The sequence below is a fragment of the Leucopleurus acutus genome (genome assembly GCF_964270905.1).
Source record: "Leucopleurus acutus genome assembly, chromosome: 3".
NCBI classification, from domain to species: Eukaryota; Metazoa; Chordata; class Mammalia; order Artiodactyla; family Delphinidae; genus Leucopleurus; species Leucopleurus acutus.
In genome coordinates this window covers 116001853-116023350 of record NC_139145.1, presented here as the reverse complement: position 1 = coordinate 116023350, position 21498 = coordinate 116001853, and the positions used below count along the sequence as shown (strand labels likewise).

The following is a 21498-nucleotide window of genomic DNA, read 5'->3' as shown; positions in this document are numbered from 1 at the left end:
TCAAAATATTAAGCTTTGGGGAATCTGTTAAATAAATGTTTATATAACAATCGAGTAGTAAGTAACTATTTGGAATGGTGGTATAGAAATATATTTGTTGCCTGGGTAAACTGTTCATAGCATAGTTCTTGGTTGTAGTTTGGTACAGTGACTCATTTTCTGTATCAAAACAAATATGCATGTATATACACACACGTAAGATCTATATGGGATCTATATAGACACGAACTGCATTACACCCATATACACACATGCGTGGCAGAGGACCAGAAAGTTATACACTAAAATAAGGAAAAGTAGTTGTCTCTGGGGTCAGTATTGTTTTCTTGTTGGCTTATATGCAAAATTTTCTGTAAAGAACATACTGCTCTTCATAATTTAAAAGAGAGAGGGGGAGAGAGAGAGAGAAAGTTAGCTGGGTCTACGTTACCTGGGTCTGCCTGTTATTTTGCCAGAAGAGCCCAGATGGAGAGCCTGGAGTCACCCTGCTGTGCTGGTGGCAGAGGCTTCCATGTGGGTTCTCCCCTGCCCTAAGCAAACATTTTATCATTGGAGTTGGTGGGCAAACTCTACTTCACGATACAAAGCTTGATGGTAGAACCAATGTGGCAAGGATACACATGCTTGTACCTAAGCCCCCAGTTAATCGTAAGCCCTCGTTGTGGTTTCAGCAACCTGCCTTACGATGTGACCACAGAACAAGCTCTGACATACCCAGAAGTGAAAAACAAACTGGAGGCCTCCATCGAGAACCTGAGAAGGGTCACCGACAAAGTCCTGAGTTCTATCATTTCTTCCCTTGATCTGCTGCCGTAAGTTGTATACGTAGGAGCTTTAACTTTCTTCGCTAGAATTTCTTGAAATACTATGTAAAATAAACCCCTGTAGTGAAGATAGGAGTTTTCCTCATATTGCCTTTACTAGTTTAAATTTTGCCAACATTCGCACTTTAAATTCATAACTGTTCTCCAAAGACGGAACAGTACAGAACAGCGCTCAAGTACGATCATCCGTGGCAGTCCTGTGATTCCGTTACCATCTCATTTTGTGTTGAAGTTTTAGGAAAATTGCTTGGCTTTAGTTGACTGGAACAGTTGCTGTGTGTTTCTTCCTCACTTAGCCTTTTTCCATTATTTTCTTTTGTCATCTGTTTTCCATGTAGTTATGGATTGAGGTATATAGCCAAAGTACTGAAGAATTCGATCCGTGAGAAATTTCCCGATGCAACAGAAGATGAGCTATTAAAGGTAGATTTTCAAGGGTGATCTCACCATAGCTTCTCTTGGGGGTAGGAGCCAAAATTACCAACACACCATTTTGTAAAATTTTTCCCCTTGTATGACTTTTTTGTGTGTGTGTGTGGTACGCGGGCCTCTCACTGTTGTGGCCTCTCCCGTTGCGGAGCACAGACTCTGGACGCGCAGGTTCAGCGGCCATGGCTCACAGGCCTAGCCGCTCCACGGCATGTGGGATCTCCCCGGACCGGGGCACGAACCCGTGTCCCCTGCATCGGCAGGTGGACTCTCAACCACTGCGCCACCAGGGAAGCCCTGTATGACTTTTTATAATAAGCTACAAGTCTTGTATTCTAATGGCTCTCAAGATTATTGTTATGAGGTTAGTTGGGAGCTCTTATACATTATTGAGGTTCTTTATATTAGAGAATTTGGAGGGGGGGCAGTAGCATATTTTCACCAAAAATAATTTTGTTAACTATATTAATAATGTGTGATTATATTCACTACCTTTACTTAACTCCTTGTTAAGATTCAGATCGGAGAACGATTTGCTGTCTTGGGAAATGTCAGTTAATATTAACTTTTAAAAAACCCTCCAAACTCTTGAGTTTTCTCTCTCAAAAATAGTCTTTTCTTCTACATCACTCCAGATTGTTGGAAATCTCCTGTACTATCGGTACATGAACCCAGCCATCGTCGCCCCAGACGGCTTTGATATCATCGACATGACAGCCGGAGGTCAGATAAATTCCGACCAGAGGAGAAACTTGGGATCAGTGGCCAAGGTCCTTCAGCATGCAGCCTCCAACAAGCTCTTTGAAGGAGAAAATGAGCATCTGTCATCTATGAACAATTATTTATCAGAGACGTATCAGGAGTTCAGGTGAGAGGTATCCTTACCTTTGGAGAAACTTGCAGGATGGTGCGCAAGAGGAATGTGTTTTCTGTGCCCAGAGCTGGGCTTGGGGGCAGGAACCTCAGGGCATGCATTTCTTGTACTGCTTGTTGCTGTGGGGAAAGAGGAGGGAGGCCGAGCAGGCAGGGTTACTTCTGTCTGGCGTTCCCCATCCCCCCACCGCCCCCAGTGCCCCTGTTACATTGAGTCGTCCCCATGTGTATGACTTCTGCTATTGACAAGAAGAAATATTTAATCTTCTTGGTACGCTATAGGCTTGTAGTACTTAGAATTAAAGAAATCAAAATAGCTAACTTCTGCTCTTCTGAACTTAAAAAGAGGGTATCATTTTGTCCGTTCAGGAAAAACTTGCCTTGATCTGCATCAAACAATAGCAGGAAACTGAGTATTTGGTTTGGGATGGTTGGGAAAATCCAGCTTCTATGTTTGTTGAGGATTGTGTGTGAACATGTTCTATTCTGTTCTCGAACATCTCTCAATTATGCATGTAAGACTTAAGTCTGTTGACTTTATAAGCTCTCCAAATTGTATCATTAATCATTCCACGGGGATACGGGAGGAGGACTGAATCTAGCAGGAAGGTTCACTCACCCTGAAGCTCTCAGAGGAAGCATGTTCATCTTGGCGTTCACTTTCTCTTTTCTGCCATTCAGCCAGTCGTACAAGTATGACATCTATGTGGCCTCTTTCACGCCTCACTTGGAAAATGATAATTTCCCATTCCTCAGTTTTCCTCTAGATTAGTGATTTATCTGTTGACAAAGGTAGTTCATGATCATTCCTCTCTTTCTGGAATTTGTGGCCTCTTGTGAGAAATGTTCCCCAAATCCTCTTACTATGGGAAGTCTTGATTTTCTCAAGCTGCTAATTTTAGGTCTCCTCACTGACTAAAAAAGTAACATCCATTTCTTGCAAATCCTTATCTGCTATTAGAACCTCTTTTTGCTTCCTTTTTTCTCAGATTATTCCTACCAAACATGTAAGTTTCCAACTCTTCTTCATTTAAAAGGAAATAAAACCAAAAGCCTCCCCTCATCTCTTAAATTCATCTATTTTTTTTTCTCTTCCACTCATATTAATCCTTTGTGTCCCTCAGCAACCATGAAAAGTTACAACCAAAAAAGTGCAGGAAGACCAGTTGTCACGTGGGAGCATGGCTGCCCGCCATTTACCCTGCCCCGGCCTTGGGGTGGGAAGGCACAGGTCTTTCTGGTGTACAAGCCTTGGGTGCCCTTAGGAGATACACCAAGGATAATTTCAGGCATTTGAAACATTTGCAAATTTATAGAATAAAATATCTACTCTACCTGTGCAAAGAATCCCTCCTAAACCATGATCGCAGCACACCTGGCTTTTCTCCATCTCTCTGTTGAAATTTGCTGTAGCTTAAAATAGCAGAGTTTTTAGAGTCTGAGCATGGTATCTCATGTTTTTAGTTTTTTATTTTTCCAAACCAAATGATAGACTTATAGGCTGTCTCTATTATACAATGAGGCAAAATCATTGTGGTTTTGATTTGGATTTCCCTAGTCATTAGTGATGTTGAGCATCTTTTCATGTGCTTGCCAGCCATTTCTATATCTTCTTTGGAGAAATGTCTATTCAGGTCTGTAGCTCATTTTAAAATTGGGCTGTTTTTTGTTGTTGTCAAATTGTGAGAATTCTTTACATATTCTGGATATTAACCCTTTATCAGATACAGTATATGATTTGCAAATATTTCTTCCATTCTGTAGGTTGCCTTTTCACTGTATGCCTTGTGTGTATCTGTGTGTCTGGTCTTAACAGCCTTTCCAGCCAGCAACTGTTGTCTGGATCAACTAAGAGTAGAGTAGGCTTAACTTGAATTTTTGTCAAATTGGTAACAGAAACTCTGAAAGGGTGTTGAAATCCCCAGGAGTTTGTGCCAATTAAAGTAGCAAATTTGACTAATTGCTTTATGGATTGTTTTCTCTACAAAGACTTGATTCTTAGATCAGGGAACATCAGTACTGACATTTTTGTGTAGATTTCAGGGGGCATTTTTAAAATCGTATTTTTTAAATGACCTGCCCATAGTTTGATTACCTTGGGTCAGTCACAGGGCCTGAGGCCCTAAATGCTCTGTCTGTTCCTTTCTGAGGACCTGGGTCCAACATCCCGAAACATGGACTCGGCTTCGAGGTCCAGAGCCAGCCTTGGAAGGTGCTGGAACAGGTCCCCCGAGGTGTACAGTAGAAAACAAAGCACAAGCCATCACTGAAGAATTCCTCACCATTTTGATAAAGCCATTTTATTCACAAATTTGACTCTGTCTTAAGACTTTTGTTTTTTTTTTTTCATTTTTTAGGAAATATTTCAAAGAAGCATGTAATGTCCCTGAACCAGAAGAAAAGTTTAATATGGATAAATACACAGATGTGGTGACAGTCAGCAAACCAGTCATTTATATTTCAATTGAAGAAATCATCAGCACACATTCAGTAAGAGAGGTTGGAGGAGGGTCTTAGCAATGGACACGGGGTTCAAACGTCTGCTCTTGAAAATGTTTAGTTTCTACAGGGTGTTACTGTAAGCATGTGCTCCTGCTTATGTTCTCAACCTAAAAAATACTTGAATTATTTATTCCCTGACCCTTATGCATGGACTAATCTCCTTTTCCCAAACAGGAGAAGTTTACTTTTGACATGATACATGTATTCCCTGACTCTTGTGCCTTAGGAAAACTCCTTCTCTCAAGCAAGGAAAGTTTATTTCTTCCGTGATCCAGTTACAGTCAGGTGGTGAATGTGCAGTTTAAGCCCCGAGCCCGGGCAGCCCTGATATTTTCTCCACCCACCAGGGCCACACTGCCTGGACCCCAGAGTCGGTCTCTCCCCCTTTCAAGAATTCTCTTCGCATTTCCAGTAATTTTCTGGGAAAAGGAGAATGCTCCCTCTCTTCTAACGTTCGGCCATAAAGAGGGAGGGGATAAACAGGCGTATCCAGGTTGGGGAAAAGAAGACATACACCCCACACCCCAGCAATAGCCGCCTACAAAGAATCGCTTCTGTTGTTCTGGAAAAACCCATTTCTTAGAACCAGGCACTGTCAGTCTGCTGGGTCATAATGTCTCCCTCTGGTTCACGTGCAGACATCACCACCATCAACCATTAGCCTGCATTAGGGGCATTTTGAGGGCAGGGCAGTGTTCTCGGCATGGTGAGGGTCTTTGTTTGCTTAAGACCACAGCTTATTTCCTGAACCAGCTAGGTTCTTAAAGCATAACCTTTTCAAGAACAGTTCTGGACATGACTACTCCAAGCTAAGTCCTGAGGACATGCGAGAAATCCGCCCAAGACCTCCAGAATCAGAACCTGCATTCTCCCAAGATCCCAGGTGACTCAGATACACACTGAAGCTCAAGAAGCCCTGGTGAAGGATGCACCCAGCTTCAACTGATACACACAACTGGCGGAAAGCACGACAAATTCACACCTCTTAAAGGGCCAGCCCCTCCCCCACCAAACCAGATACACTAACAAGTAGCAAAATTGGCTGCTCAAAATTTCAGTCTTCATTATTAAACTCTTCTAAGTAACTAAACCTTAAATATGGGCTGGAAAGAAAGATTGGATCTACTTTTGATTTCCCTCTTTCAGGGTTGAGACACGGAACCTCCTTGACATTTGCAACAAGCTCTCCATCGGTGTTTTGAGTGACCCTAAACAAAAGCAGATCTGAATGACCGGCTGAGGGAGTGAGTGGGTTGATTAAATAAAGAGGCTATACTTGTTTTCCCTATATATGAACACCCCAAATCACCAAGCAAACACATCCAGTATATGCAGCACTTGCAAAAATAATTTTCTAACGAACAAGTAGACTCATTCATATTTGAGCCACGACCCATTTATCTATTTGTTATGGCAAATTTTTCATCTCAAAAAGATGTCCACACATTGGCTGCACATGTGCTGAGGGCAATAGCCACATGCAGGAAAAGTGAGAGATTCTTTCCCAAGGAGAGCTGAGAGACAATGTTACTGTATTAATTTAGACTGTTACTCTTCAAGGAGAAATAGTCTGTTCCTTTCGTCAACAAGAGTTGAAAACAGAATCCAATCCTGGGAAACATAACTCGTAACCAGTTTGGAATTCCATCATGTGTGATGTTGGAAGCAGATGTAATAACGTGGGAGAAGTGTAATTGCAGGGAAAGACTGTCCTTGTTTACTGTCTGTCTCAAGTCCTCACTGCAAGTCCGCATGCAGACACAAGCACGGCAGTAGCATGACTTGCCACGCCTGTGTCCACATACTTGTCCCTTGTTCTCTAAGGAACATGTAGAACATTAGCTCTTTAAGGAGACATTTTCAGGAAATTCTGATGTTCTGTCATTATCAGAATAAAGAGTAGAAGCTGGCTGCCTAAATCATCCCTTCCAGAGACAGCAACCCATCAGCTGTCCCATCTCTTCAGAGAACTAGAACATAAATATATCCATCTTGCTTATTTTGTTCTTGTCTCTGACTTACCTTACCCCAAAATATCCTGTGTACTGCTTCCAGATTTCACCGTGTCTTTCTGTCATCTGTGTTACTTATATAACATCTTGCTTTAAATCTAACCATAGTAGAAAAACTAGCATGTCTTACAGTGGACAGAACTTTAAAAGTAGTTGAATATAGTTGCTTCCTTGAAGCTATGCATCTGAGGCCCCCTCTCCCTTTCTTAAAAACCCAGTTTGTAAGTATCAGGGAATGTTAGGGAAAATTCAGCATTAAACAGATAACTCTCTCCTTCACTAATCTTAAAGATTAAAAGAGAATGGAAAAGGAAGTAATCAAGGCAGTGTTGTACCGGCATAAGGATAGACATACCAGTCAATGAGATAGAACTGAGAGTCTAGAAATCTTCAAACCTGTGGTCAGTTTGTTTTTGACAAGGGACTAAAACAGTTCAGTGGGCAAAGAATAGTCTTTTCAACAAATGGTTCTGGGACAACTGGAAATCCACATGCCAAGAATGAAGTTGGACCCTTTCCTTCCACCCTATACAAAAATGAACTCAAAATGGATCAGAGACCTAAATATAAGAGCTAAAATTATAAAACTCTTAGAAGAAAACATAGGAGTAAATCTTTGTGACCTTGGCAATGGTTTCTTAGATATGACACCAAATGTACAAGCCACAAAAGGAAAAAAAACCAAAACAAAAAAACAGATAAATTGGACCTCCTCCAAGTTGGAAACTTTTGTGCTGTAAACATTGCCATCAAGAAAAGACAACCAAGGGAATGAGAGAAAATAATTGCAGATAATGTATCTGTTAAAGGACTTGGATCCAGAATGCATAAAGAAAACCCACAACTCCATGGTGAGATAAATAATCTGATTTAAAAATGGACAACTGGGCTTCCCTGGTGGCGCAGTGGTTGAGAGTCCGCCTACCAATGTAGGGGACACGGGTTCGTGCCCTGGTCCGGGAAGATCCCACATGCCGCAGAGCGGCTGGGCCCGTGAGCCATGGCTGCTGAGCCTGTGCGTCCAGAGCCTGTGCTCCGCAACGGCAGAGGCCGCAACAGTGAGAGGCCCGCGTACCACAAAAAAAAAAAAAAAAAAAAAAAATGGACAACTGTACATCAAATGACACAATGAACACAGTGAAAAGGCAACCTACAGAATGGAAGAAATATTTGCAAATCATATACTGTATCTGATAAAGGGTTAATATCCAGAATATGTAAAGAATTCTCACAATTTGACAACAACAAAAAACAGCCCAATTTTAAAATGAGCTACAGACCTGAATAGACATTTCTCCAAAGAAGATATAGAAATGGCTGGCAAGCACATGAAAAGATGCTCAACATCACTAATGACTAGGGAAACCCAAATCAAAACCACAATGATTTTGCCTCATTGTATAATAGAGACAGCCTATAAGTCTATCATTTGGTTTGGAAAAATAAAAAACTAAAAACATGAGATACCACCTTACACCCATTATGGCGGCTACTATAAAAACAAAAACAGGGCTTCCCCGGTGGCACAGTGGTTGAGAGTCCACCTGCCGATGCAGGGGACACGGGTTCGTGCCCCGGTCCGGGAAGATCCCACATGCCGCGGAGTGGCTAGGCCCGTGGGCCATGGCCGCTGGGCCTGCGCGTCCGGAGCCTGTGCTCTGCAATGGGAGAGGCCATAACAGTGAGAGGCCCGCGTACAAAAAAAAAAAAAAAAAAAAAAAGGTTAAGATGGTAGATTTTATGTTTTTATGTTGTGTATTTTACTACAGTTAAAAATAAAAACATAAAAATAAAATTTTTAAATGGGCAAGTGATCTGAATAGAGATTTCTCCAAGGAAAATATACAATAGCCAATAAGCACATGAAAAGATGCTCATCATTATTGGTCATCAGGGAATGCACATCAAAACCAAAATGCGATAACTTCACGCCCACTAGCATAGCTAGAATTAAAAAGTCAGGTAATAATAAATGTTGGCAAGGATGTAGAACGACTGAAACTCTCATATACTGCTGGTGGAGATGCAAAATGGTGCGGCCACTTAGGAAATCAGTTTGGCAATTCCTAAATGTTAAACAGAGTTACTATGTGATGAAGCAATTCCTAGGTATGGGCTCAAGAAAAATGAAAACATGTGCACACAAAAACTGGTCCATGAATGTTCACAGCAGCATATTCATAATAGCCAAAAACTGGAAACAAATGTCCATCAAAAGATGAATGAATGAAGTGCGATATATCCATATAATGGAAAATTTTTTCGGGGATAAAGAGGAACAAATGCATGCTACAACCTGGATGAACCTTGAAACCATCATGCTCAGTGAGAGAAACCAGTCACAAAAGGACACACATTGTATGAGTCCACTCATGTGAAGCAACCGGAACAGCTATATCTATAGAGACAGAAAGTACATTAATGGCTTCCAGGAGGAAGGGGTAATACTGGGGCGTGACAGCTAATGAGTACACAGTTTCTTTTAAGGTGATGAAAATATTCTGAAAATAGATAGTGGTGATGGTTACACAAGTCTCTGCATATACTAAAAACCATCGTTATCATAGGTTTTAAATGCGTGGATGTGATGGTGTGTTAATTGTATCTCAATAAAGCTGTTGAGAGAAAAGAGATTAAAAATGAAAAAGACTAATTTTATTATATGATTCAGTGTTTTGTAAGTTAGCTACTCAAAACAACTAAAATTAGATTTCCCATCACCAGGGATACCAGTCCCACACTTTGGAAACATTGTTTTAATTTAACTCTAAATGAAAACAAGAGCAGCTGTGTTTTCATAGCTGTGCCCCCAGAGTTACTATGTTTCCTCTAAGACCTGGCAAACACCCAGCAGTGTTCCCCTTAATCCATTTTTGGAATTCTGAAAGGAAGAACCAGCTGGTACATCTAGGTCTCAGGCCAAGGAATCATATGGGCATTTCTGCTATCCATACCCATGAAAGATCTTCAATGCCAGACAGATTGAAATAGCTAATAGTGGTGATTTGAAAAAATATATAGTGTTTGATTACCGAATAATTTTTCTCTGAAGAGTTATGGAAATGCCCTTACAGTTTGCTACCGTATCAGCCAAAAGACTTGTGTGTTGTTTTAGACTCTTTCCCCAACTTTGACTTTTTTTTCCTCCTTTTTATTGATGTGTCGTTGATTTACAATGCTGTGTTAGTTTCAGGTGTACAGAAAAGTGATTCAGACTACTATGTATGTAGCCTTTCAGATTCTTTTCCCTTATAGGTTATTATAAAATATTGAGTATAGTTCCCTGTGCTGTACAGTAGGTCCTTGTTGGTTATCTATTTTATATATAGTAGTATGTATATGTTAATCCAAAACTCCTAATTTATCCCTCAACTTTGACTTTTGTATAAACATGGAGGGAGCACAGGGTTTAGGTGGAAGAAGGCTGCCTCTTGGCAGATCTTGCAAGATCTTGCTGAAAGAGTGTTTATGAACACCTTTCACAAAACTACAGTTTCTCGATGAAGAGTGGGCACTTGCCTCTAAGATAAAATGCAAGCTGTGTCTCTCTGTGGTCTCTAATTTTAATATATGTCAGACTTGTATTTAAGGTTCAAACAATATCAGAAAAAAGTTACTATGAAAAACTGGGAAGGGAACTATGTAAATATGGTAGCCATTAAGAACTGACTTTTATTTTTGTTTGTGTGTTGCTTTCTATATAAAGCTCCTGTTGGAACACCAGGATGCGATTGCCCCTGAAAAAAATGACTTACTGAATGAACTTTTGGAATTGCTGGGAGAGGTACCTAATGTGGAATCTTTCCTTGGTAAGGGCTTCTTCCCTCTGGTTTGTATTTGATTGGTTGGTTGGGTGGTTGGTTGGTTTTCCTATCCTAGATCAAAAAATCTTTTAAATTTAATACTTAAGTTTATTTAAAGGATAACTACACTAGCCCCTTCCTACATGAAGGATTCTGTAATTCTTAGTGTGCTAGATTATCAAACAATTTGATACTCTTGAAGCTCTAGATACATCAAAAACGATTTGTCAACCATAAAGAAAGAAAAAGAGCGAAATTTATTAGACGTTCCTTGCTATGTTCTCCAATGGTGTCTTTTATTAACAGTTCTCTCTTTTAGTAATTTTTTTCAAATTTCGAATATTGATGTCCTATGCTATTTTAATGTTTAATTCCGAGATGTTTTAAAGTGTATTGGAATGTGTTTTCTTTTTTTTTTTTTGCGGTACCCGAGCCTCTCACTGCCGTGGCCTCTCCCGTTGCGGAGCACAGGCTCCGGACGCGCAGGCTCAGCGGCCATGGCTCACGGGCCTAGCCGCTCCACGGCATGTGGGATCTTCCCGAACCGGGGCACGAACCCGTGAACCCTGCATCGGCAGGCGGACTCTCAACCACTGCGCCACCAGGGAAGCCCTGGAATGTGTTTTCTTCTGAGGACCATGATCTCCTGTTCAACTACCGAGCCCATGTTTCCTACAGAACCTTTATCTTACATTGTTGATGCCACTGTCACAATCAGTGAATTGGAAAAATAACAATATTTTATTCTACAGGGGAAGGAGCTGTTGACCCCAGTGACCCTGACAAGGTAAACACACTAAGTCAACTTGCAAAGACTGAGATTTCCCTTTTCCTGACCAGCAAGTACGACATAGGGGATGGTGAAGCTATAGATGGCCAAAGCCTCATGATCAAGTAAGTTTGGAGCTTAAAGAGCACATGTCTCCAATTATGCATCTTAAACCATGCAAATTCAAATAAGGCTAATTCCTCAAATAATCCATTTTAAAATATCTAAATATTGAAATACATTATGTTTATCCATCAAACATCTAACTAAGGAATAGTAGACTCTTTGTAATTTAAGAGGGAACTAAATATCATGATACTTTCTTAAAGCCTATCTTGTTTTTTAGTTTTCCTTGCAGTAATTTGATTCCTTTCCTTTAAGAAATGATTAACTCAGCTGGTGAAAGGCCTCACGTAGCTGAAAGGAAATACCTGTTTCAGTGGTCAAAAGAATAGTCAAGGAAATAACTTGAACCTAATTTATTTTCTGGTATAAAATGTTAACGTAAAAGGCACACACGATAAGACATAATGCTATTATCTGATTTATTAGACACCTTGCCTATTGAACTAAGCCTGGATATCTTGACCAACTTTGACTTTATTTATACCCAATTTCTTGTTCTCAAAGATTTCAAGCGAAGCTTTCACACTTTTAATTAATACTGTACTTTTTCAGTCAAGGCCTCGTGGACATTCCACATCAGTCCTTTATATACAGGGTAAGAAAAAATGATCCATCACCATAAATCGAGACGCCTTAAACCAAAGCCAGGTGCTCACCAAACAGTACAGTTTTTAAGAACTAATATAACCAGAAGGATTCGCATTAGCACATTAGAACAGTTGTACGTTGGGGTGAGGTGGAGAATGGAAATGGGAAATGGGGAGAAAAGGAAATAAGTATTTAAATAATACTTCACACATGACTTCCAAGGTACAGGCCCTGAATTCTGAGGTTGTTTTAATTTGCTACAGGACCTTTCTGTTCTGCCACTGACAGGCTTTGGACAGTACTCATTTCTAGTCGATTTTTTCCAGATATTCAATCCCATGAAAATGGCAAAAAAAAAAAAAAAAAAAAAAACTTAGTGTGCTATGTTGGAATATGTACATATGTGCTTCTTCTACTAAGCTTGTTTATTTTGTGCTGCGATTATCTCTAAGGATCTGTTTGTTCACGTAGCCGAATACTTGAGTATCTACTCTGTGTCCATGGCACTGGGCTTGAGGCTGAGGACACAGCGGTGAGCAAGCCATTAAGGGTCCCTGCCTTCCAGGGGTCTGCAGTCTGATGGAGAGCACAGCTCACCTGAGGGACGCAGGACTCCTACACACTTGGCTTCATAAGAGTTGAGGGCAGTTCCTTTAAGCTACTGATGATGAAGTCAGATTGCACTTGCAGAGACAGCTCAGAACAGGGCAACAGAAAAAAGGGGGAAAACTGTGGAAGCTGCTCCCTGGGTTCCTCTGAACGTGTGCCAATTACAAAGGTAACTGGAAATACAGATCCTGTGGTTCCACCATGCAAATTAAATTAGGCCAGTTTTCCTGTGATCTCATAAGCTTTGTCCTTTAGAAGTAACAGGAAGAAATTTTTTCATAATTAATTTTGTCTGTTACTTGAGCACAATTTTCTAAATGCAGTCAACTCAAATGTCTGCATTAATGAATGGAGATCATGATTTGGGTAGTCTAAAATATCAAATAGTCTGAACATCGTGTATATTTGTACTTATTTCTGAATCTGGGTCTCCATGGTTCTGTGAATTTTTGGAGTGCACATTTCAAAAGCAAAACCATGAAAGTCAGGTGTGTGGGGCAGCAGTGCAGCTTAGCCAGGAAGGCCTGGTGCATTGTCCTACCTGCCTCAGCCCTTGTGTGGCTCCCTCCCCACTGTACGCTAGAAAAAAGTACTGTCTGCTTCTTTAATCACCATTCCAAGTAGAGCCAGCCAGTGGTTTTAGTTATTTACTTACTTACTCTTGTATTTTGTAGTAAAATACACACAACATAAAATTTACCAATCTAACCTTTTAAAGTATACAATTCAGTGGCACTTAGTACGTCCAGAATGTTGTGCAAGCTTCACAACTATCTAGTTCCAGAACATTGTTATCACCCCAAAAGTCACCCTGTATCCATTAAGCAGTCATTTCCCCAATGACCCTGGGGCATCTTTTCTGCTTTCTGTCTCTAGGAACCTGCCTATTCTGGAAATATCATATAATGGAATCATACAATATGTGGCCTTTTGTGTCTGGCTTCTCTTATTCAGCATATTTTTGGCTGAATAACATTCCATTGTATGGACGTACCACATTTATCTTGGACAGTTGGGTTGTTGCTACCTTTTGGCTATAGTGAATAGTACTACTGTAAACATTTATATACATCTTTTTACTTGAATACTGTTTTCAGTTCTTTTGGGTATACACCTAGGAGTGGAATTGCTGGGTCATATGGTAATTCTGTTTTGAGGAACTGCCAGACCTTTTTTCCACAGTGGCTACACCATTTTATATTCCTACCAACAAAGTATGAGAGTTTCAATGTTTCCATAATTCACCAAAATTTATTTTCTGTTTTGTTTATTTTGTTGTTATAGCCATCCTAGTGGGTATGAAGTAGTATCTCATTGTGGTTTTGATTTGCATTTCCCTAATGAGTAATAATGTTTCTCTAATGATTAATAATTAATAATGTTTCCATGTGCTTGTCAGCCTATCTTCTTTGTAGAAATGTCTATTCAAGTCTTTTGCCCATTCTTTAGTTGGATTGTTTGTCTTTTTGTTGCAGAGTTGTAAGAGTTCTTTATATGTTCTGGATGGTAAACCCCTATCAGATATATGATTTGCAAATATTTTCACCCCTTCTATGGGTTGTCTTTTTATTATTGAAGTATAGTTGATTTCCAATGTTATGTTAATTACTGCTGTACAGCAAAGTAATTCAGTTATATATATACATTCTTCTTTTTAATATATTTTTTCCATTACGGTTTGTCATAGGCTATTGAATATAGTTCTTTATGCTATACAGTAGGACCTTGTTGTTTATCCATTCTATATATTAAAGCTTATATCTGCTCCCAACCTCCCACTCCATCCCTCCCCCAGCCCTACCACTGCCCCCCTCCGGCCACCACCAGTCTGTTCTCTATGTCTGTGATTCTGTTTCTGTTTCATAGATAGGTTCATTTGTGTCATGTTTTAGATTCCAAATATAAGTGATATCATATGGTATTTGTCTTTCTCTTTCTGACTTATGTCACTTAGTATAATAATCTCTAGTTGTATCCATGTTGCTGCAAATGGCATTATTTCAGGGCTGTCTTTTTATTCTCTTGGTAATATCCTTTTCTGTAGAAAAGTTTTTTAACTTAATGAAATGCAGTTTATCTATTTTTTGTTGTTGTTTCTTGTGCTTTTGGTGTCATAAGAATTCATTGCTCAATCCAAGATCATGAGGATTTACTCCTGTGTTTTTTGCTAAAGTGTTCTATAGTTTCAGCTTTTATATTTAGGTCTGTGATCCCTTTTGAGCTAATTTTTGTGTATGGTGGAAGGTCGGGGTCCAGCGTTATTCTTTTGCATGTGGATGCCCAGTTTTCCGCAACAATTTCTTAAAGAGACTATTCTTTCTCCATTAGGTGGTCTAGACACTCTTGTCAAAAGCCAATCTACCATACATATATGGTTTTCTAGACTCTAAATTCTATTCCATTGATCTATATGCCTATCCTTATGCTAGTACCACACTGCATTTATCACTGTAGCTTTGTAGTAAGTTTTGAAATTGGGAAGTATGAGTCTTCCAAGTTGTTCTTTTTCAAGATTCTTTTGGCTACTTGGGGTTCCTTGCAATTCTATGTGAACTGTAGGATCAACTTTTCCATTTATATAAAAAAGGCTATTGGGCCAATGTTTTAATAGATTCAATAATTTACTGCTTTCATAGGCCTCTGGGGTCTAGAAAGCCTTCCTCTGGGCATACTTCAAGATCCTGCTGTTAGCAGAGCCCTTCACTAAGCAGCCCAGTGGATCATCGTGGATAACAACTTGAAATGAAGACTGACCAAGTAGCCTTCCCCAAAAGTGGAATTTGGGTATTGCCCAAAACAGTCAGTAGAGTTCGCTCCATGATGTTAGGCTAGCCTTACTTCCAAATACATTCTACCTTAAGTATATATTTCAAAATCTTGATACTAACAGGTAATTATAAAATGTGTCATTGACAAGGAGCTTGGAGACCACCTAGTCTGAGTCTTTATCTCTGAGGTGAGGAAATTAAATTCTAAAATTATGGGAAGCAAGTAGATGGGCGCTGACATGCTTTAAATTCATAGGCCATTGATGTTCCATTGATAGACGCTTGGAAATACTGATTCGAAAACTCTTATGGGGATGACTTTCTTCCAAGCAATAAACCAAATTCCTAACTCAAACATAAAATGTAGTTCTTGAGACTCTTCCTTAGAGAACCAAATTTAACTGAAATCAGACAGTGCCTTTCAGAAGTTACTAAGAAATAGACAGTCATGGAATGCAGAGCTGTTGGGGATAAAAATAACTGGCTTTTCTCTATCAAAAAACTATTTTGCCTCCTTGTTAAATAGGTTGTGTTTTTAACTTTCAAAATGCCCCCCTTATTATTAATTACAAAATCACTAGCTTTGCAGTGATGAGTAATTCATCTTCATGAGGGTTCCTGAATAAGGCACTGTTAATCCTTATGCTTGTAAATTTAATTCCATGCTAGTTTCATAATTCTTAATAATTAGATGAGGATGAAGATGATAATAATACCAAACACCTGTGTAGTACTTACCATGTACCAGGGACTGTCCTATGGATATGGGTATAGATAATAACAGATAACAACATGTATAACGTAACAACATCCATGAGTCATGTAATACTCTCAGCAACTCCAAGAGGTAGAGGTTATTACCTGGGTTTTATGTAAGAGAAAACTAGGCACAGAACAGAAAAAAACCCTTTCCTGGTAGTATAGCTAGTAAGTGGGGCATAGGTTCAAATCCAGACAGTCTTAAATCTTTCTGGGCCTACACTCTTTTTTTTTTTAATTTATTTTTTGTGGGGGAGTGGGTAAAGTACATTTATTTTCTTCTATAGGTGTTTCTTTTTCAAAAAAAAACAAGGAAAAGGAGAAAAAGATCCAGCACCCAATGTCCACTGGGCTTTAGTCCTTGGGGAAGGAGGTGCCCCACGTGCCTGGCCCCTAGGCTGATCCCGCCCAGGGCGTTGGAGTGCCGCAGCTTCAACAGGGTGAAGCTGGAGAAGGAGTTCTGAGCCTGGATCTCTCTCTCCTGGGTCAGCGCCAAAAGGAAACCTTCCCTCAGCAGCTCCCAGCTCTTCCACACAGAGCCCACACACGGGATGGGAAGTGGGCCTACACTCTTGATCACAAGGTTTTACAACTTGAGGGCAAGGTCACTGTCCTGTGCACTCTGAGGGATCATAGAATAAACAATAAGAATGATAGCAGAGCAGTTATTGTATACCTGATGCTGGGGCATTGCTTCCCAGGCCACAGAGAAGGAATGGCATAGAGTAAGGGACATGAAGGCACATGGTGGAATAGGAAGAAACATTCTATTTCTGTTTCCCTTCCATATCTTTATGGAATAGGGAGCCTCGGTTTGGGCTATTGCCATTTTGCTAATACTACCAAGCATGGTGATATTAAAAGGACAAACGAACAAAAGAGCCTGGTTGAGGAGTCCTAGGGAGACCTGGGATTACAGCCCCAGTCTCACACATTAGCCGTTGGACTCAGCAAATCACTTCCCCATTTGTTTCCTCATCCATCAAATGGAGAAGAGGGGAGATGATGGGAAAGGGGGGACTCTGGTGAGTAAATGAAGTCACACAGTGACACCTTATAAATTATAAAGAACTTGTATAATGGAAAATCTCTCTCGGGCTTCCTTGATGGTGCAGTGGTTAAGAATCTGCCTGCCAATGCAGGGGACACGGGTTCGAGCCCTGGTCCAGGAAGATCCCACATGCTGTGGAGCACCTAGGCCCGTGTGCCACAACTACTGAGCCTGTGCTCTAGAGCCCGCAAGCCGCAACTACTGAAGCCTGCGAGCCACAACTACTGAAGCCCACATGCCTAGAGCCTGTGCTCTGCAACAAGAGAAGCCACTGCAATGAGAAGCCCATGCGCCACAAAGAAGAGTAGCCCCCGCTTGCCGCAACTAGAGAAAGCCCGCGCGCAGCAACAAAGACCCAGTGCAGCTAAAAATAATAAACTAAAAAAAAAAGAAAAGAAAATCTCTCTCATTATAACTTATGATTCAACTTATAGTATGTGATCCTTTTGGCCTTTATTAAGCTTGCTTTTCTATGAAAGTATGTGTGTAGGTAGAAGGCATTATAGATGGCTTTTATTCATACTTAGCTGCCTGAGTGCTTTAGTTGTCATCTCTTAAGAATTTTTTTCCTATCACATAATTCAGTTTAGGCATCCATCATCCCAGTTGCAAGATTTTCTTGCTTGTAGTCCAAGCTGGCAGTAAATGAGCAGTAAATGGCTAAGGAGATATTCAAGGTCTGGTGATAAAAATGTATAATCATGTTATTAGAATTTTAAACAATTGGAATTTTTTTTTTTTTTTTTTGCGGTGCGCGGGCCTCTCACTGTTGTGGCCTCTCCCGTTGCGGAGCACAGGCTCTGGACGCGCAGGCTCGGCGGCCATGGCTCACGGGCCCAGCCGCTCCACGGCCTGTGGGGTCTTCCCGGACCGGGGCACGAACCTGTGTCCCCTGCATCGGCAGGCGGACTCTCAACCACTGCGCCACCAGGGAAGCCCTGGAAATATTTTTTAGCTTCTACAAACACCAATTCCTTTTCAACCTTGGGCACACTGTAAGGCAGATGGCAGAGAGGGAGGCTCAGGAATGGTCCTGGTCAGAATGTGATAACAGACACCCTTTGAGTGCAATGGCCAAACCTGAGGGACCACACCGGTTTACAAGCACCAGGCGGTCTCATTCATTGACCATGGGATTTGAGCAGAGCTGTGATGAAGAAACTCCCTGGTGTATTTCTTTTTTTCTTAACTTTCCTAATTCAGGGAGGGTGGCAGAGTTTGACCAGCCTGTCTTACCTATTATATGAACAGCCATGGGGCCAAAACTTGAACCAGTTGATTTACGCTGGTCAGACCATATCTAGAATATTGTGTTTGCATTGAGGTGGGGAGGGGACATGTCTTAAAGTCATTGGCAAACTGAAATGTGAGCAGGACTGGAAACTCTTTAACTCCTATTGTGAAGAGGTTTCAGGAACTGAGGGGTTTCCCTTGGAAAACAGAGAAGAGGGGACATAGACACAATTCTGGCACTCTCTGCAGGTTAATGAGGGGCTGATGAGGAGGAAGGGGAAATCAACTTGTTTCCTGCCACTCTAGAAAATAGGATGTGACCTTCTATAACGATTGAACCTCTTAGGTCTTAGCTGACTCATTTGTAAAATCAGGGATTGGACTGTTGCCCAAGGTCCCCCTCGGTGCTGATGTCCTGTGACTCACTGGGTCCAGTGAGTGGACCGTACTGGAAGGCAGGCCTCTCAGAGTGGGCTTCCCATTTAAGAATGGGCTGTTCCAGTGCTGTGCTCGCCAACAGAGATATAATGTCAGCCACACAGTTACTTTTAAATTTTCTAGAAGCCACATTTTTAAAAGAAACAGGTGAAATTAATTCTAATATATCTATTTACCCCAATATATCCAAAATGTCGTCATTTCAATATGGAATCAGTGTAAAAAAATTGTTAATGATACATGGTACATTCCTTTTTTCATACTGAGCCTTCCAAGTCTGGTGTGTGTTTTGCCCTTCATGCTTATCTCAGTTTGGACCAGCCATGTCTCAAGTGCCCACTGGCCACCTGCTGACCAGTGTGGATGTCATCTTGGGCAGCACAGCTTTAGTGACCATGTGAGTGCTGACCACATGTCAGACCCTAGAGAGAGGCTTTATGTGCATCTGTCATTCAGTCCTGAGAGATTCCCATTACATAAATGAAAAAAAAAAAACCCACCATAGGGACTTTATAATTTGCACAAGTCCACACACCCAGTAAGCAACAGGAACCCTGATTCAACCTTAGATCTGTCTGACTCAGTGTTCTTAACCATGAGGCATACCATAGGGTGAGGTACTGAACTCCCTGTCATGAAACTGGGTGGTGATTTACGTGTAAGATGTCTGGGGTGGAACTTTGGCAGTGGTTCCAGTAGAGGCCTGACATAGAGTAGAATTTCAAGAGAAAGGCTGTGTGAGCAGTTTGTCCTCCAGCCACTCCTGAACAAATAAACATTCTTTGTCCCTAGCAGGGCATACTTGAGTGACCTTGGTCATTTTGGTCATCAGATAGCGTCTCTAAAGAGTCGAGCTGGGAGTTTCCTGGAAGCATATAGCGTCAGTCGTTCCTAGAATATTAGTTCAAATAAGAGACAGTCACTGTATTTACATTTGTTAAAATCACCCAGAGCTTTTATTTTTAACTCGATGTTCCAGCTGAATGCATTTATAATGATGATTGGAGGAGGGAGTTGTGTGGGACAGAAAGGATAGATACTTGGCTCCCTAAGCCTCAGGAACAGGGCCGTCTCCCACATGGCTGTAATGAGCTGTGTGCCCACCTCTGACTCTTGGGGGAGCATTTCTCTGTGCATTCCCAGACAGCCTGTAAATCCCCAGCAGCGAAGGGTCATGGGCCAGAGGAAATGGTTGTGATCATTCTTCTCATACAGACTTGAAATAAATCAGAAAGGAGAAAAATAATGGTTACAGATGGTTTATTGGATTTTATCCTGTTTGCAAAAATAATATATCTGGAATTCTCTTTGAAAGTTTCCTCTTGTCCTTTGGGAGCAGTCGCCCCAATGCTTCAAAACATAAACGATGTTTTATTTTCATTTTCCAATTTTCATGCCGTGTGAACATTTTCTGCTGTAGTTGAGGAAGAAATTCATCATCCAGTGATACCATGTAATGCCTTGGAAAGAACTGAGGTTCAACGCAATGAGAGTGAAACTTCAGACGTTGTTGGTTAGACCTGTTTGTAATTTAAGGCAACTTCTGTTTATGTTCCCCCCAACTTTTTTTTTTGAAGGGACTCGATGTCCAATAATGTTCCCACTTATGTAAAAGGGAGCACACTTGACCATTTGCCTTTTATGTTAAAATCTTCTTACATAGTTCCATAACCTGATCTTTAATTAGTAAAGGGTGGCTGATTACCCTAAAGAACACATATGAAAAAATAGATGGTTTTAGCACTAACAGAAGGGTTTGCCAGCTTTTGTTACCGAGCAGCTCTTCAGTTCTCTCCCACCCGATGGGTTCGTCCCGCCACCAGACCTGAGGCTTCCAAACACCCATCCTCCTGGCTGCTGTGTCATCCAGCAGCCGAAGCCTCCACAGCCCACACAGGACTTGGGCTCCCACTGGCCTTCACAGTGTTTCATAACCTTCTCAGAGCAGGAAAGCTAACAGCTTCTCTGGCTCCTAAAGGCTTAGGATGTTTTCAACAGGCTCAGAAGTTTAAATGTTACTCAAGTTAGGAAAGGGGGACCTTTCCTGCACCCTCCACAGTCACGGGCCAAATCATCCTTCCTTCTCATCAAAAAGTAGTCTCAGTCTAAAAAGAAGAACAGGTACTTAGATAAGGAATCTTATGACATACTTGTGCCCATGATACTGACACTATAATCTGACAACATCAAGCATATAAAACCCAGACTTCGATTATTAAGCATTCGCAAACTTTGGGGAGCCTTAAAGCAGATGTGGTGGAGTTCCGTGAGATGGCTTTATTTTAAGGGATTCTCTTTGAGGCTTCATCTCTGTAGGTGCTTGTTCACTCCCTTGGGAGAAGCAGATTTTTGTGCATTAGGACTGCTGTCTGAAAGCCTGTCTCTCCTTTCTGTATTTTGTAAGGACCAAAAAGCTGATCATTGATGTGATCCGGAACCAACCAGGGAGCACACTGTCAGAAATCTTAGAGACACCAGCAAGTACAAAACAGGTAATTGGCCTTAGAGTATAAAATAATCAGTACCTTTGATATGAGTTGATTTTGTTAACAAATCTTTGTGCCAAATGTTTATTGTTACCTCAGAGAAACTGTATCTGACACGGTTTGGAAGTAAGGAATTCAACCGAGTTCAGCTATATGTAAAATCCATGGAATATCAATGTGATGAAATAGAAAAATGCAGCACTGAATTTATGCTGAATAATTTTGTCC

General features: G+C 40.9%; 1 protein-coding gene across 2 annotated transcripts in view; it reads left to right on the top strand.

The window, feature by feature from the left end:
* Positions 1 to 21498, top strand: part of IQGAP2 (IQ motif containing GTPase activating protein 2) — a 293537-nt gene that overhangs the window by 259975 nt on the left and 12064 nt on the right. For both annotated transcript variants that reach the window (XM_082837226.1, XM_082837225.1), the window contains exons 25-31: positions 672 to 812; positions 1163 to 1247; positions 1889 to 2121; positions 4484 to 4616; positions 10347 to 10449; positions 11196 to 11337; positions 21189 to 21276. In XM_082837226.1, coding sequence (XP_082693352.1) covers positions 672 to 812; positions 1163 to 1247; positions 1889 to 2121; positions 4484 to 4616; positions 10347 to 10449; positions 11196 to 11337; positions 21189 to 21276 — 925 coding nt within the window. The remainder of the gene's footprint in view (positions 1 to 671; positions 813 to 1162; positions 1248 to 1888; positions 2122 to 4483; positions 4617 to 10346; positions 10450 to 11195; positions 11338 to 21188; positions 21277 to 21498) is intronic.